The sequence below is a fragment of the Ammospiza nelsoni genome, chromosome 26 (genome assembly GCF_027579445.1).
Source record: "Ammospiza nelsoni isolate bAmmNel1 chromosome 26, bAmmNel1.pri, whole genome shotgun sequence".
NCBI classification, from domain to species: Eukaryota; Metazoa; Chordata; class Aves; order Passeriformes; family Passerellidae; genus Ammospiza; species Ammospiza nelsoni.
In genome coordinates this window covers 230,219-246,888 of record NC_080658.1, presented here as the reverse complement: position 1 = coordinate 246,888, position 16,670 = coordinate 230,219, and the positions used below count along the sequence as shown (strand labels likewise).

Sequence of the window (16,670 nt, the reverse complement as noted above, 5' to 3'; positions counted from 1 at the left end):
AACCGGGACCGGCACTGGGCCCGGGCACTGAGATGGAGCAGCGGGACCGGGACCGGCACCGGCGGCGGGTGACGGGGGGAGCGGCAGTACCGAGCCCCGGGACCACTCGCCCGCAGAGGCAGCGGTACCAAGCCTGGCTCGGAACGGCCCCGCACGGGGCAGCCGCGCTCCCGCCGAGCCCGCTCGGCTCTTCCGGTGGCGCCGGGAGGAGGAGGAGCCGCACGGGGAAGGTCGCCGGGAGCGACACCGGGACCGGCGCCGGGACCATGCTGCGGCCCAGAGCGGCCGCGCTCCTTTCGCTGATGAGGGCGGCAGGGAGCGGCCGCCGGTACCGGGACCCCTCGGGGGGGGCGCGGGTCCCGTCGCTCTGCTCCGCGCCCCCCCCGCAGCCGGTGATCGCCGCCAAGGAGCCGTTCCCGGTGGAGCTGCAGGCGGGGAAAACCTACGGTTGGTGCGCCTGCGGGCACAGCAAGCGCCAGGTCGGGCGGGGAGACTCGGGAGAACCGGGGGGGCCGGGAGAACCGCGGGGGGGGAGGGGGGTGGAAGAACTGGGGAGGTCCAGGAGAACCGGGGGGTCTAGGAGAACCGGGGTGGGGGGGACAGGAGAACTGGGATTCCGGGAGGTTCCAGGGCGTTCCCGGGTCGGGGACTTCGCGGTGGCTCCCGGGGGGCTCCGGGGGATCTGGGATTGTGAACCCCCGGGGGGCTCTGGCGGGTCCAGGGATGAGATGGGATGGGATGGGATGGGATGGGATGGGATGGGATGGGATGGGATGGGATGGGATGGGATGGGATGGGATGGGATGGGATGGGATGGATGGGATGGGATGGTCACAGTGGCCCCGCGGGAGCATCCGCCCACCCCCAAACCCCTCCTTGACGCCGTTCCCGTTTGTCCGCAGCCCTTCTGTGACGGTTCCCACAAGAAGGAGGCCCCGGGGCTGTCCTCGCTGCGCTTCACCCCCACCCAAACCGGCCCCGCGCTGCTCTGCGGCTGCAAACGCACCCGGAGCCCCCCGTACTGCGACGGCTCCCACCGGGAGGACGCGGTGCAGGCGGCGCCGCTGCCCCCCCGCTCCTGAGCGGGGCTCGGCAGCACCGGCAGCACCGGGATCCCCATCCCGACCTCGTCATGGCCGCACGGGGGGGAGGAGAGGCTCCAAACCCCAATGAAATCCTGATTCTGGAACGCCGGGAGCCGCCCCGGACCCCAAATCAGCCCCTGGACAGTGGGATTGGAGGGAGGGGCCTAGAGCTGTGAGAGCCCTGGGGTGGGGCACCTGTGGGGTTTGGAATGGGGGAACCTGTGGGGTTTGGGATGCAGAGGCCAATGGGATTTGGGCACGAGGAGCCTGTGGGGTTTGAGATGAAGGGACCTGCAGGACGCAGGGTTTGGCAGGAGGCTCTGTGGGATTTGGGCTCTGTGGGATCTGTGGGATTTGGAATGGAGACACCAATGGGATTTGGCAGGAAGCTCTGTGGGATCTTTCAGGAGGCTCTGGGCAGCTGCCCCTGTGGTGTTTGTTCATTTCCAAAGCCGGTTTGCAAAGGTTGAACTGAAGAGAAGCCCTGGAGAACGGGATTATTCCCAGGAATTGGGATCGTTTCCAGAGATTGGGATCATCAACAGGACAATAAACGTGACCCGAACACACCGAGCAGTCTGGGGTGTACTGAGAGGGAAACCGGACACCAAAACGCCCCCTAACCCAAACCCAAATCATGGCCCTGCCCAGCCCGGGCAGTGTCCCCGGGCCGGGCAGTGGAATGGCTGAATTCCACACGGGAATTGTTTAATTTCACAGAGGAACTGATGAATTCCATGGAAGAATTGTTGAATTCCACAGAGGAATTGTTGGATTCCCTGCAGGAATTGTTGAACTAGACACAGGAATTGTTGAATTTCGCAGAGAAATTGATTAATTCCATGCAGGAATTGCTTCATTCCCTGCAGGAATTTCCTCCCTTCCCATGCTCGTCCCTCTCTGGAGCCTCCTGGCCAAAAGCGCTGAAACCTGATTTTTATTTTTCTTTTCTTTTATTACAAACGCACCGTGAGGGCAGGAGGAGAGGCTGAGAAGGGCGATACACAAAAAAAAAAAAAAAACCAAAAAACCAAAAACAAACAAAAAACTCAACAAAACAAAACAAAATAAAAAAAAAAAAGAAAATTGATATCATGGGAAACAGGGAGCAGCTCCATCCCAACCTTTGGGTGCCCCCAAATTTTCCTGGAGCCATCAGGACTTTGGGAAGAGAAAATAATCCAGGGGATTTGTGCTGCCACCACCAAGCTGGAGGAAAATATCCCCAAAACCCCCGAATTTACTGTGCAGAAGGGCAGAGCCCACAGGGAAAGCAAAGAAATCCCCCCAAAAATACCCAGGATGAGATCTGGGAACAGCTGGAGCTGCTGGAGCTGAGTGCTCCAAGGTGGGGTGTGAAAGCCCATGAAAAAAACAAAAAAACCCCAAAAGTGGGAAATAAAACCCTGCAGCAGAGTCCAGAGAGGCTGGGGGGTGGTTGGGGTTTTTGGGGTTTTGGGTTTTTGGGCCTTTTGGGGTTTTGGGTTCTGTGCTTGGCCCTCACCTGTGCAGCCATGGCACTGGTGGAGAGGGAGGAGGAGGAGAGGGAAAAACCTCTGGGAAAAGTGGGAATGTGGGAATGGAGGAACATGGGAATGTGGGAATTTAGGAATTTGGAAATGTGGGAATTTGGGAGTGTGGCAGCTCCCAGCTCCTGGGGTGGGATGAGGGAGGGGCCTGCAGCTTCCCCAAGTCAAAGCCAAACCTAAAAGCCCCACAAAAAAACCCACAAAACCAAACAAAAAAACCAAACAAAACCAAGCCAAAGCACATTTAAAAATATCTGCCGCCATTTCTGCATCTTCTCTACGTTTTTAAATTAGAAAATAATTCTGTAGAACTCTGCTGTGTCCCTATGTACACACCCACATTTATAGAGGTCTGCAGAGGGTTTCAGGAATCCCTGGAGGGGTTTTAGGAATCCCAGGAGGATTTTTAGGAATCCCTGGGGGTTCTTAGCAGTCCCGGGAGGGTCTGCAGGAGTTCCAGGAAGATTTTTAGTAGTTCCAGGAGGATTTTTAGCGGCCCCTGCAGGGTTTTTCAGAGTACCTGGAGGGGTTGTGGGAGTCCCTGGAGGATTTTCCAGAGTCCAGGAGGGTTTTCAGAGTCTCAGGAAGATTTTCCAGAGTCCCAGGAGGATTTTCAGAATCCCAGGATGATTTTCCAGAGTTCCAGGAGGGTTTCCAGCAGTGCCTGGAGGTTTTTAGCTCAGGGCCGAGCCCGCGCTGCCGTTCAGGGCGGTTTTGCGGCCGCGGGCGGGTGGCACCGGGTGGCAGCTGGGTGGCAGCTGGTGACAGTTCGAGGCGGAGCCGTTCAGGGCAGGCCCAGGGGGGCCGTGCCCGGGGCTGGGCAGGGCAGGGGGCGATGCCAGCCCGGGGGGCGACACCAGCCCCGGGCTCTGCGCTTTGTCACTGCCCGACTCGCACTCGGAGGCGCCGCTAGTGTTGGTGCCCTCGGATGGCAGCGCCGGGCACAGCTTGAGCCGCTTGCAGGAGGGCTGGACGCGGTACTTGAGTGCCAGGGGACCACTCTGGGGACACGGGGTACAACTGGCAGTGCGCGGGGACACCGTGGAGACACTGGCACTGCCACCCCCCATTCCCTGGGGACACCGTGGGGACACCAGCACTGCCACCGCCGATGCCCTGGGAACGCTTGCATTGCCACCATTTCCCCCCCCCCCCTCTGGGATTTGTTATGGGAAAAGCTCCCCCGGGACCAATTTTCCCACTTTTCCTCTAGGACAGATTTTTCCAGGACAGGTTCCCTGTTTTATCCCCCCAAATCAGATTTTCCCAGTTTTCCCAGTCTAGATATTCCCAGTTTCCCCAGTACAGGTTTTCCCAGTATTCCCAGTACAGCTTTTCCTGGTTTTTCCAGTTTCCCCGTTTACTCACCCTCCTCCAGGGGTAGATGTAGGCAATGTCCATCAGGGTGTAATATTCCTTCAGGGGCTCATCCTCATACAGCACCTCCACCTGGAGAGAGGAAAGGATGGATCCAAACCCCAGGAAAAACTCCAAGAAAGGATGAATCCAGACCCTGGGAAAGGAGGGATCCAAACCCCCAGAAATTAGGGATCCAAACCCAGGGAAAGGAAAGACCCAGACTCAGGGAAAGGATGGATCTGGCCATGGGAAAAAGAAGGCTCCAGCCCCAGGGAAGGGACAGCCCAGCAGGAATATTTGGGACAAGCAGGAATCAGCAGTGGAGGCAACGCTGAGGAGACAAAACGGCCCCTCTGAGCTGAGCCAAGCATGGCAGAATCCACGCAATACCCCCCGAGCATTCCCAAGCACTCCAAAGCATTCCCAAGCACTCCAAAGCATTCCCAAGCATTCCTGAGCATTCCCGACCATTCCCAAACATTCAGAAGCACTCTCAAACATTCCTGATCATTTCTGAACGTTCCTGACCATTCCCGACCATTCTGGAACATTCCGGAACGTTCCTGACCATTTGCGACCATTCCCAAACACACATTCCAGAACGTTCCTGAGTGTTCCTGAACATTCCTGACTGTTCCGGAAGGTTCCGGAGTGCTGCTCACCCGGTACTTGCTGGGCACGTCCATCTTGTTGCGCAGGAACTTGGCCAGGTGCAGCACGGTCATGGCCGCGGGGCAGCGCAGGAACCGCAGCCCAGGGCTGGGCGGGCACGGCGGTGCCTGGGGAGGGACGGCTCTGGGGGACCGGGTCTGGGGGACCCGGCCTAGGGGGACCCGGGTTTGGGGTGTCCTGGGTTTGGGGGGATCCGGGTTCGGCGTGTCCCAGGGCTCAGTGAGCATGGCGGGGCCTGAGGAGCACCGGGTTTAGGGTGTCCCAGGTTTCGGATGACCCAGGTTTGGAGAGTCCAGGATTTGGGGAGTTCTGGGTTTGGGGTGTTCTGGGTTTGGGGTGACCCGGGTTGGGGATGTCCCAGGTTTGGGGAGTCCTGGGGATTGGGGGGTCCAAGGTTTGGGGTGTCCACAATTCGGGGAATGCTGGGTTTGGGGTGACCCAGGTTTGGGAAGTCCCAGTTTGGAGTGTCTAGAGTTTGTGGTGTCCCAGGTTTGGAAAGTCCTGGGGCTTGGGGAGACCTGGGTTTGGAGTATGTGGGGTTTGGGGTGTCCTGGGTTTGGGCTGTCACCCTGTGCCCCGCAGGACCCCTCCTAGGCAGCTGGGCACAAATGGCTCTGTGCCACCACAGTGCCACCGAGGTGCCACCTCTTGCTCACCTTGTCCTTGTCCAGGTCCCCGTTCTCCACGGCGCCTTTCTGCTCCTCCCTGGAGCGGGACACAGGACAGGGATTGGGGAAAGGGGGATCAGGGATGGCACTGCTGTGATCTGGATCACACTGGGATCAGGGATGGCACTGCTGGGGACAGGGAGCCGTAGGCGGTTCCAGGGCTCCAGGCAGCACCCAGAGCCCCGGGTGGTACCGGAGCTGGCCATACCTGCAGTCCCGGTGGAACTCAATGGACAGACTGACGATCTCATCCTCGGGCCCCACGCCCTGGTCCCGCTCAGCCACCTCGCCATGCTCCTCCTGTGAGCCCAGGGGAACTGCGGGACAGGGACACAGGCTGGGACATGGGGACATGGACACTGACACCTACAGTGTGACACTGACACTGACAGTGTGACATTGACACAGATACTGTGACACTGACACTGTGAGATTGACACTCACACTTGACATTGTGACCCTGTGACATGTGACACTGACACTGAGACATGTGACACTCACCCTCGGCCACCGGGTACGCAGCGTAGAAATCACGCCTCCTCTTCATCTCATCTGTGGTGACAGGGACAGGGACAGGGATGGGGACAGGAACAGGAACAGGGATGGGGACAGGGACATGAGTGGGGACAGCTGTCCCTGGGGAGGGTGACAGCAAGGGGGCACAGGGGACACCCCAGAATGGCTAGGAAATTCCTGTGGGAGCTCCAGCAGGAGCCATCCCATAAACCCTGGAGTGGCACCCAATCCTGAGGGGTTTTGGGTCCCCACACCCCAAATCCTGAATTTTTTCCCATTCCTAAGGCACTCGGAGCAGATCCAGAGCTCCTGCTCCCAGACTGTCCCAAAGTTTGGGATGGGTGCCATGTCCATGTGTCCTGCTGTCCCTGTGGGAATGGGAAATCCCTGGGAAGATCCCGGGAATTCAGGGGAATGGGAGTGAGTTACAAAGACCCCAAATTCCAAAATTCTCCCCATCCTTGGCTGTACCTTTGAAAAGCCCCGGGACAAGCTTGTACACGATGTCCTGGAGGGTTTTGTCCGACCTGGACAGGGGGAAGCAGGAAAAGTGGAAGAAATCAGTGGGATTCAGGAGCAGTTTTTGCACCTCTGGGCACAAACTCCCCCCAGCTCCCCTCTGGGTTTCCCATCCCAAACCCTAAATCCTCAATTCCCCATTCAAAATCCCCCAAACCCCAAATCCCCACTTTCTCACCCCAAAGCCTCAAATCTCCAAGTTTTCCCCACTTTTTCCCATTTTTCCCACATTTTTCCCCACGTTGGGACCATGTGGAGGTGCCACCACATCCCAGGACTCGGGGACAGTGGTGGCTCCGTCCCCGCAGGAGGAGATAGAGACTCTAGAGGAGCCATGGGAGTGTAAATATTATAGCAAGCCAGAGAAAATGGGGGAAAAAGGGAAAAAAGGATGGATGGATGCATGGATGCATGGATGGATGGATGGATGGATGGATGGATGGATGGATGGATGGATGGATGGACGGATGGACCAGTGGGGTCCAGGATCTCAGGAATGGACACAGGGCACCCATCCCACCATCTTTCTGCTGCCACACAGATGTCCCCAAGTGCTGCTCTCTCTGTGGTGGCGTCTCTCCCTGTCTCTACTCCCCTCCCACCTGGGACACAAATGGGACTGGGATGGAGGTGTCACAGGGATGGGGACACCAGTGGGACCAGGATGGAACTGCTCCTGGGCTGGCAGCAGAGCCCCAGGGTCCCCCTGCTCCAAGTGCTTGGGGCTGTCCTCTGGAACAGGAACAAGGAGTGAGTGGCCCTGTGAGCCCTCTGAGTCCCCCGAGCCCCCCGAGCCTCCTGAGCCCCCCAAGGCCCCCCAAAGGAGCCCCCCGAGCTCCCCCAGAGGAGCCCTTCGGGCTCACCGGATGCTGAGCAGGGGCCGGGTTTTGTGCACCTGCACGTCGCACATGGGGCAGTACTTGTTGGTCTCCAGGTAACGAACGATGCAGGTTTTACAGACTGTGGGGACAGAGGGAGCCTCTGTGAGTGGGGGGACAAGGGGACAGAGCCCCTGGGACCCCCACACCAGCGTGGGGACAAGATCCCTGCCCAGTGCAGCCCCCTGCAGCTCCACAGGGCCTGGCACAGGGTGGGCACTGTGAGAGGGGCTTTGGGACGCCCAGAGGGTCCTTGGGGACACGCGGGACACTCACAGGAGTGCAGGCACTCCACGATGGTGGTGGCGTCGATGAAGTAGCCGCCGCAGAGGGCGCACATCAGGTGCGGGTTCAGCTCCGTGATCTTTATCCGGGTGGTCCTGTGCATCTTGGAGCAGCCTCAGGGCGGATCCTCCCTGCGGGAAACCCCCGCGGTCCCCTCGGGTGGGACCTGCAGGGACCGCTGGAGGGGACGCGGTGGGGACTGTCACTTGTCACTCCCAGTCCTGCAGCCAGGCTCCAGGAGCCGCCCAGCCCCCTCTGCCTCACCCCTGGGTGCCCCCAAGTAGGTCCCCAACACGCTGGGACATCTCCGAGCAGCGACAAATCCTCCCTGTTAGCAAATCCCCACCTGTGGCTGTGCACACACACACCCAAAAAAGTGCATTTTGGGTTGTTTCCATGGAAAAGGCATTTCCAGCCAAAATTCCATGGGTTTTCCTACAGAAAATCCCCAAGCCCCGTGTCTGGCACCTCCCCCGGGCAGGGACGCCCAGCGGGGCCCGGTGGGCACGGCGGACGCGGGTGACACCGGGAGCCGCCGGCGCTTTGCCGGTTCCAGCGGGAGCCGCCGGAGCGCGGGATAGCCGTAGTTTCGTTGTTTCCATGGTAACCCCGACACTTGGAGAGCAGTCGGGATATTGTCACTGCCGCCCGAGGCCAGGCGACAGGCGGCGAGGAGCCCCGGGGTCGTGGAGATGAGCGGGACACGGCGGCGGCAGGGCCGTAGCACCGGCGGTGGCACCGCACGGCTGCGGGGACACGCGTGTGACACACGGAGACACAGAGAGGGACACACAGTGACACACATGTGACACACAGGGACACGCATGTGACACACTGGGATACACAGTGACACACGTGTGAACCCAGGGACATGTGTGTGACACACAGGGACACACGTGTGACACACAGGGACACGTATGGGCTACAGTACACATGCATAAGGACACCAGCACCAGGGATGGAGACACTGCTGGGATGTTTCAGGAGCAGGATGTCACTGGGACTGGGATTGGGGTGCCACAGGGACAGGGACACCATTGGCACTGGGATGGAGGTGTTGCAGGAGTGGGCACATCACAGGGACACCTTTGGCACTGGGATGGAGGTGCCACGGGGATGGGGACACCACTGAGACCGGGATGGGGACATCACCGTGCTGGAGGGACAGCAGCCAAGGGGGGCCCAGGAGCCCCGGAGGCGTTGGGGAGCCCCAGAACCCCCTCCCAGCCCAGCCCCCCTCCTCCGGGTGCTGCTCCCAGCCCCAGGGGATGGAGGGGGGCGCTGCCAGCCCCTCCCCGTGTCGGGGGTCCCGCGGTGCCCTGTCTCAGTACCCCCCGCACGGGACCGAGCAGCCTCGCCAGGCAGCGGGAAGCCACGGCTGTATTTTGGGGGGATTTCGCCGCTTTCGGCGCTCGCAGCCGCCAATGGCGGACCCGGGGCTCGGCGGGAGGGGGGAGCCCGAGCCTCCGGCGCGAACCGGTTCTAATAACCCGGACGATAACGGCCGCGCTTTCCCATGCCAGGGAGAGGGGGAACAAAGCCCCAGAGCCCCCGGAACCCCGGCCCCGCCGCAGCGCCCAGGGCCGTCGCGTTCCGCCGGTGGCTCCCGCATCCCCGGCCGCGACTTTCGGGCTCTTTTGTCTCCGTGGGCGGTGGCCCGGCGCGGTGTCCCCCCCTCCTCGAAGCCCCCGGGCCGGGCACGGGCGAGGAAGGGCGTTTCAAAGTCACCGCCAACTCGGGCCCCCACCCGCGGGACCCCCGAGGGCGGCGAGCGCGGGGCTGAAGAAATGCCTTGGGACGGCTCCCCCGGCACGGCCCAGGCCTCGCACGGCGCCCACGGGACCCGGAGCGCCGGGAAGGCGAGGGGACAGCCCCGGGAACACGAGGGGACAGCCCCGGAGGGCGGCCCTGCCACCCCCGGCAGCACCCGCCGGGACCCCCCTCCAGTCCCGGCGTGCGGGACGCGGCACCGGAGCTGCGGGGATGGGGAGGGAGCCCCGCTGGACACGAGTGACCACAGAACATGTGGGGACAAGGACACGCTACACGGCACCGGGAGCGGCGGCGGGACGGGACCGCGGGGCGTGACACCCGGAGGACACGGACACGGGGGGGACACGGACACCGAGGGGGACAGGAACACCGGGGGGGGGACACGAACACCCGGAAGACACGGACACCAGGGATGGCACTGACACACGGGGGACACGAACACGGGGTGGCCTCGGCCACGCGTGCCCCGCGCTGTGCCCGGGGCATGCCCGGCCGCGCCCCCGGCAGCTCCCGCCGCCTCCGGGGCCGCACGGCCGTGGTGGGGCCGGGGGTGGGGCGGCCCCGGTAGCCCCGGGGCGTCCCCTTTGTACTCGGGGCCGGCTGTCAGCGCGGCCCGGCCCCTCCGCCCTCCCCGGAGGGGTCCCGCCGCGCCCCCCCGGCCCCGCAGCGGCCTCGGCGCGCCGGGCGCGGTGCGGAGGCGGCGCGGGCCCCCCTCGGGGCTCTCGGGGCTCCTCAGCCGCCGCCGGTGCGGCCGGGGGGGTCCCGGGGCACAAAGCGGGAGCGGCGGCGGCCATCGCCATCTTTGGGGCTGGCGGGGCGGGGGGGCCGCGGAGGGGCCCGGGCCGGGCGGGGGGCACTGGGGCCGGTCCCTACCTGGTGGCGGCGGCAGCGGCGGCCCCGCGGCCGCCCCTCCGCTCCCGCGGCTCGGCTCGGCAAGGCTCGGGCGGCGCTGCGGCCGCGGCCCTTTTTTATTTTTTCCCCTCCACTCTCCCTCTCCTTTTTTTTTTTTTTTTTTTTTTTTTCCTTCTTTTTATCCCCCCCCCTCCTTCCTCCTCCTTTTTTTTTTTTTTTTTTAAATTTTTTCCTCTTTTTTTAAATTTTTTTTTTTATTTTTTCCCACCTCCAGCCGCCTCCAGGCCCCGCCCGCCTCACGTGACCTCATTCCTTTGGGGGACTGCGGAGGAGGGAGCGAGGGGCCGAGACTGGGGAGACCCCCCAGGAACCCCCCAGCCCCAGTCATCGCAGAGACCCCCGGGGGGGAAAAGAGCAAGCCCCAGAAACCTCTGGAACGGCCCCAAAATGCGGTCTCCGGTGGAAGCTCCGGGCGCGGTGTCCCCCTCACCGGGAACGCCGTTTTGGCCCCAAATTGTGACCCGGGACGAGCGGGATCCTCTGCGGGACCCTCGGGGGAAGGAAAGGGAAGAGGAGTAAAAAGAAAGAAAGAAAAAAAAAATAAAAGGAATTTCAAGAGGGAAAATGGAAAACTGGAGGAAGGGGACAGAAAAGAAGGGGGGAAAAAGGGAAAAAATAGGGGGGAAATGAAAGAAAGAAAAGGAAAAGGGAAATTGAGAGGGGGGAAAGGGAGGAAATAAAAGAAAGGGAAGAAAAATAGAGGGAAATTAGAGAAAGGGAAAAAGTGGAAAAGAAGGAGGGGAAAAGAAGAAAAACAGGGAAATTAGAAAAAAGGGAGAAGTGGACAAGAAGGGGGGAAAGGAAGATGAAAAAACCAAGGAAAATAAAAAATAGGGAAGAAAGGGAAAACGGGAAAATCGGGGGAAAAGGAATGGAAAAAAAGTAAGGTAAGAAAAAAATTGAGGGAAATTAGAGAAACATGGAAAACGATAAGGAGAAGGAAGGGAAGAAAACTGGGAAAATGAGAGGAAAAAAAAGGAAAAGGAAGAAAAAAGAACAAGACAAAAGGAAAGGAAAAAGGAAGAACAGGAAGGAGGGAGAGAAAAAAAAGCAGGAAAAGAGAAGAGAAAAAAAAAAAAAATTGAAAAGCCGGGAAGGAAATAAAGGAGGGGAAAGGGGCAGGAGGAGGAACGGGAGGCGCTGAGCGAGCGCGGCTCTCACATGCCCGGGATCACCGGCGGCTCCCGCACACCCGGGATTACCGGCAGCTCCCCTCCCCGCCCGCTGCCGGCGCTCGCAGCCCGGCCCCGTCCTGGTGGCCCCGTGCCCGGGTGTTCCCGGTGAGCCGCTCTCCGTGCCGCTGTCTCGGTCCCGGGATCGCGGGGTCGGTGCCTGCTGGAGCTGTTACCGGTGCCGGTCTCAGTGCTCGGTTGCCCCGGTCCCGGTGTCCCAGTGCCGGTGTCGAGTGTCCCTGTGCTTGGGGCCGGTGTCTGGTGTCCTGTTCCCGCTGTCCGTTGCCGGTGCCTGTTCCCCATTCCCGTTCTTCCTTTCCCTGTATCCTGTCCCCTTATCCCGTTCTCGGTGTCCCGATTCCATTATCGGTGTCCCGTTTCCATTCCCAGTGTCCCATTCCCAATGTTCCGTTCCCTTTCCCGGTATTCCCGGTGTCCCGTTCCCGGTATTCCCGGTATTTCGTTCCCGTTCCCGGTGTCCCGTTCCTTGTGTCCCGATATTCTCGCTGTTCAATTCCCGTCACTGGTATCCCGTTTCCATTCTCGGTGTCCCGTTCCTGGTGTCCCGTTCCCGGTGTCCCGTTCCTTTCCCGCTGTCGCGGTCTCGTTCCCGGTGTCCCGTTCCCATTCCCAGTGTCCGGGTCCCGGTATTCCGGGTATCCCGTCCCCGTTCCCGGTATCCCGTTTCCATTCCCGGTGTCCCGTTCCCGGTATTCCGTTCCCGGTATTTCGTTTCCGTTCCCGATGTTTTGTTCCAGTTCCTACAGTGACAGCAGTGCGCGCAAGGGCTCTCCAGCGCCGTCTCTGTGGCGCAATCGGTTAGCGCGTTCGGCTGTTAACCGAAAGGTTGGTGGTTCGAGCCCACCCAGGGACGCAGTTGCGTGTTTTTGCCCCCGCCGCTCCTTTTCCCGGGAGGAGCGGAACCGGACACGGAGAACGTTCTCTTGCCAGGGATCCGCTCCCGGTGCTCCCTCCGATCTGCAGAAGCAGCTCCCGGTGTCCCCAGACCATCCCCGCTGTGCTTCCACGAGGACGTTTTGGGACATTAAGATCGCACCTGGTTTTCTGTTTCCATCCAAATCCCGTATTTTGCCTCAAAATTAAACTGAAGGGGGTCCCAAGGGTGCCAGATCGAGCTTCCTCTCTCTGAAAACTCCAGTAAGTTCCATTTCTCTGCCCTGAGACGATGGAATTCCCGAACTGCCGGAATTCCTGTTAAACCCCTGGCACGAGGCCATGCTGGGATCGATCCCGAGGATTCTCCCCTGGCTCTGCCCGGGGCTGCTCCCTCCGGGCGGAGCGCGGGCTCCGGCTCCCGCCAGGTACTTTTTGTGACGGAAAACCCCTCAAAAATGAACTTTAAAACTAGGATTTAAAAATGAGATTTAAAACTGCAGCGGGCACGGGCCGGGCTCCGCCTGCACATCGAGGCCGGGATGTGCCGTGACCCCAGAGTGACCCCAACCCCCCCTCCCCGTGCCGGCGCTTCCCGAGGAGATTTTTTGGGAGAATCCCCTTTGGATCGGCGAGCTCGGGGCTGTGTCCCCACCCTTGGAGATACGGCTATGGCCCGCATCCAGCTGTGCCCCGATTGATCCAGCTGTTCCCCAATCCAGCTGTGCATCCATTGATCCATTTGCTCCCCATTGCTCCAGCTGTTCCCTCACTGATCCAGATGTGCCCTCATTTATTCAGTCCTGCCCCGATCCAGCTGTTTCCCCATTTTTCCGGCTGTTCCCATTTACCAGCTGTTTCCCCATTTTCCAGCCGTTCCCGTTTATCCAGACATTCCCATTTTTTTCCAGTTTTCCCCATTTTTCCAGCTGTTTCCCCATTTTCCAGCTGTTTCCCCCTTTTTCCAGATGTTACCCCTCCCGCACTCCCGTCATGCCTCGCGCGCTCACTGTGACTCGTCACTTTCCCGCCCCTCCCACCCCCCCTGCCTCAGCCAATCACCTGAGCGCCCCAGCCTCTCCCGCCAATCCCCAGCAGCCTCCGGCTCCAGGCGGCGGCGGCGGCCAATGGCGAGCGTGGAAGGCGAAATCGCTGGGGGCGGCCACCAATGGAAAGCGTTGGGGTGAGAGCGGCAGTGGTAGTGACCAATGGGAAGCGGGGAGGGCGGGAGCGGCGGCGGCGCGGCGCGGCCGGAGCGGGGCCTGGGCAGAGACCGGGCCGGGAGCGGAGCGGGGGCGGTGCGGGGACACGGCGGTGACACAGCAGTGACAGAGCGGTAACAGAACGGTGACCGAACAGCCGCCGCCATGGTGAGACTCGGGACGGCAGCTCCGGGGCCCAGCACAGCGCGGGACGAGGCCGCTCCGTGAGGGGAGGCCCGTGGGCAGCGGGGCAGGGAGCGGCTGGGGCTGAACCTCAGCTCGGGGTGGCGGTACCGGAGGTGCCCCGAGGGCCGCTCAGTGAGGGGAGGACCGTGGGGAGCGGGGGAGGGAGCGGTCGGGGCTGAACCCCAGCCCCGGCGGGCGGTACCGGAGGTACCCCGGGGGTCCGTCCAGTGTTCCTGAGCCGTCGCTCCGTGAGGGGAGGCCCGTGGGGAGCCGGACAGGGAGCGGCGGGGGCTGAACCCCAGCTCGGGGTGGCGATACCGGGACACCCCGGAGGCCGCTCCGGTGCCTTGAGCCGCCGCTCTGTGCAGTCGATTATGTCGTACAACGGCGGGGCCGTGATGGCCATGCGGGGCCGGGGCTGCGTGGCCATCGCCGCGGACCGGCGCTTCGGCGTGCAGGCGCAGACCGTAACCACCGACTTCCAGAAGATTTTCCCCATGGGCCAGAGACTCTACATCGGCCTGGCCGGGCTGGCCACGGACGTGCAGACCGTGTAAGTGAGGGCCCGGCAGGGCTGGGGATTTGGGTTAATGGGAAATAATGGGAATTAACGGTGCCGGTGCTGCTGTGCCTGGTTCTGCTGCTGGGAGAGGTTTGAAAATAAAGCAGCGTGATTGGGATCACGTCGCTGCTGGAGTTGGGATTTCACTGCTAGACTTGGGATTTTGCGGCTGGAGTTGGGATTTCACTGCAAAAATTCAACTTGCACCGCAGAAACGAAACTTTTACTGCTAAAACAGAACTTTCACTACTAAAATTCAACTTTAACTGCTAAAATTCACCTTTCACTGCTGAAATTCAATTTTAACTCCTAAAGTTGAACTCTCACTGCTAAAATTCCACTTTCACCCCTGAAATTCAGCTTTTCCTCTCACAGTTCCAGCTCAGCTCCAGCAGCAGCTGTGTGTGCAGCCTTTGGTGCTGGTGTCTGTTAGCAGCAGAAGCAGCCAGGCCTGGCTGAGGGGAAGCAGCAGGACCCTGCTTTGCTTTAAGCCCAGCTCTGATCTCTTGCAGGGCCCAGAGGCTGAAGTTTAGGCTGAACCTCTACGAGCTGAAGGAGGGGAGGCAGATCAAGCCCCAGACCTTCATGAGCATGGTGTCCAACCTGCTCTACGAGAGGAGGTAAAACTGCAAAGCTGCAATATCTGTGTGGTGCCAAGGAGGGCTGAGGGTGCTGGGGTGGCCAGAGGAGCCTGGATCATTTCCTGCTGTCACCACCCCCTCCCTGAGCAGGTTTTTGTTCTCTTGGGGTGACATTTCCTCCCCAAATTCAAACAGAATCAGTTGTCAAAGCAGAATGAACTCCTGCTGCTTCAGGGTGGTCTGCTGTGCCAAAACCATTGCAGGCCTCTCCCTGAAAGGAGCTGTGGGATGGTTTCTGTGCCAGGAAAACATTTCTGAGGACGTGGGACTGCACCAGGGCTTGGACTGGGGACAGCTCTGGGGACTGGAGGGAATGTCTGGGTTGGAAATTCAGGGAAGAGAGGGTGAGCTCTGGGAATGGTGATCCCAAAGCTCCAGAGTCAGAGCTCCAGGAGTGTTTGGACACTGCTGCTGGGCACAGGCTGGGATTTTGGGGATTGTCCTGTGCTGGGATGATCCCTGTGGTCCCAGAAGAGCAGGGTGATCCTTGTGGTTCCTCCTGGGCTGTCCCTGTCCCCAGGGCTGTCCTGAGCCCAGCTGTGTCCCCAGGTTTGGTCCCTACTACACGGAGCCGGTGATCGCGGGGCTGGACCCGCTCAGCCACGAGCCCTTCATCTGCTCCCTGGACCTCATCGGCTGCCCCATGGTCACTGATGACTTCGTGGTCAGTGGCACCTGCTCCGAGCAGATGTATGGGATGTGCGAGTCCCTGTGGGAACCCGACATGGTCAGTGGGGTTGGGGTTACCTGGGATAGCCTGGGGTCAGCTGGGATAGCCTGCGGTCACCTAGGGTCCCCTACCTGGCATCTCCTGGGATCACCTGGGATAGCTTGCAGTCACCTGGGGTCTCCTGGGGTCTGTGGATTCAGGAGTTCTCCCTCCTGTGCTCACTGGAGACGCTTCATTCCAGCTGTGCCTTGTGCAGCCTGAGAGAGGAAGCTTGCAGGGTTTTGGGGGGCTTGGGTGAAATTTCTGGGGGGATGTGCAGCCCAGGTGAAGCCCTGTACTCCCTGTGTGCCCCAGGAGCCCGAGCACCTCTTCGAGACCATCTCGCAGGCCATGCTCAACGCCGTGGACAGAGACGCCATCTCTGGGATGGGCGTGGTGGTGCACGTCATGTGAGTGCTGGGGCTCCTGGGGGCTGGGCACTGCCTTCCCTTCCTTCCCTCAGGGATCCCCAAATCCAGGGCCTGGGCACTGTCATTCCTTCCCTCAGGGATCCCCAAACCCTTCCGTTCCCTCAGGGATCCCCCAAATCCTGCCCCTCCTCAGCTAGGCTCTGTTCCTTCCTAGGGTTTGATTTTGCTGGAGCAGTTCCTTGCTGGAGCCAAGAAATTACTCCTGGAGTTTGAGTCCCTCTGCTCAGTTCCCTGGCTGCATTCCCATGGGATTGAGGAACTCTGCCCCTCATGAATACAGCATTAACTCTCACCTCTGTCACCAGCTGCCTTTGGAAAATCCCATTTTGCCCCTGCAGCAACCCAACCCTGGAAGCTCCCCACAATGAAGGGTTTATTTATTGTTGTCACAATCACCTGAGCTCCTGCCTGTGAACGTGGGACTTCTCAAGGCAGGACAAGCTCTAGGAAGGGTTTAAACCTGAGTTTAGCAGTAAATAATCTCATCTTTTTCTCTTTCCAGAGAGAAAGACAAGATCACCACCAGGACCCTGAAAGCTCGCATGGATTAGCCCAGCCCAGCTGCTCTGTGCCACTTGGGACTTTTTAAAATAAAACTCTGCCCTCAACTTCCCTTTTGGTTCCTTTGAGCAGGGTCAGGCTATCACCCTGGCTGCCAGGATACAGAGGTGGCTCCA

General features: G+C 60.4%; 3 protein-coding genes and 1 non-coding gene across 4 annotated transcripts; 3 read left to right on the top strand and 1 right to left on the bottom strand.

Annotated features, from left to right (window-relative positions):
* Positions 1-206: 206 nt before the first annotated feature.
* Positions 207-1,273, top strand: CISD3 (CDGSH iron sulfur domain 3). The gene is made up of 2 exons (XM_059489461.1): positions 207-479; positions 903-1,273. Exons 1-2 carry the CDS (start codon positions 267-269, stop codon positions 1,080-1,082), a joined length of 393 nt encoding a protein of 130 aa, XP_059345444.1. The 5' UTR covers positions 207-266; the 3' UTR covers positions 1,083-1,273.
* An 824-nt stretch (positions 1,274-2,097) lies between these two features.
* Positions 2,098-10,254, bottom strand: PCGF2 (polycomb group ring finger 2). Its single transcript, XM_059489459.1, has 10 exons — positions 10,158-10,254; positions 7,503-7,689; positions 7,212-7,308; positions 6,301-6,356; positions 5,815-5,865; positions 5,522-5,630; positions 5,302-5,350; positions 4,636-4,752; positions 3,983-4,063; positions 2,098-3,615 (listed from the first exon to the last, which is right to left on the bottom strand). Exons 2-10 carry the CDS (start codon positions 7,612-7,614, stop codon positions 3,289-3,291), a joined length of 999 nt encoding a protein of 332 aa, XP_059345442.1. The 5' UTR covers positions 7,615-7,689; positions 10,158-10,254; the 3' UTR covers positions 2,098-3,288.
* Positions 10,255-12,168: 1,914 nt separating this feature from the next.
* On the top strand, positions 12,169-12,242 carry TRNAN-GUU (transfer RNA asparagine (anticodon GUU)). The gene has a single exon. It is a non-coding gene; the product is annotated as a tRNA-Asn (tRNA).
* Positions 12,243-13,502: 1,260 nt separating this feature from the next.
* On the top strand, positions 13,503-16,601 carry PSMB3 (proteasome 20S subunit beta 3). The gene is made up of 6 exons (XM_059489467.1): positions 13,503-13,632; positions 14,019-14,203; positions 14,725-14,832; positions 15,403-15,580; positions 15,878-15,972; positions 16,496-16,601. The coding sequence occupies exons 1-6, from the start codon at positions 13,630-13,632 to the stop codon at positions 16,542-16,544; spliced, it is 618 nt and encodes a 205-aa protein (XP_059345450.1). The 5' UTR covers positions 13,503-13,629; the 3' UTR covers positions 16,545-16,601.
* The last annotated feature ends 69 nt before the right edge of the window (positions 16,602-16,670 follow it).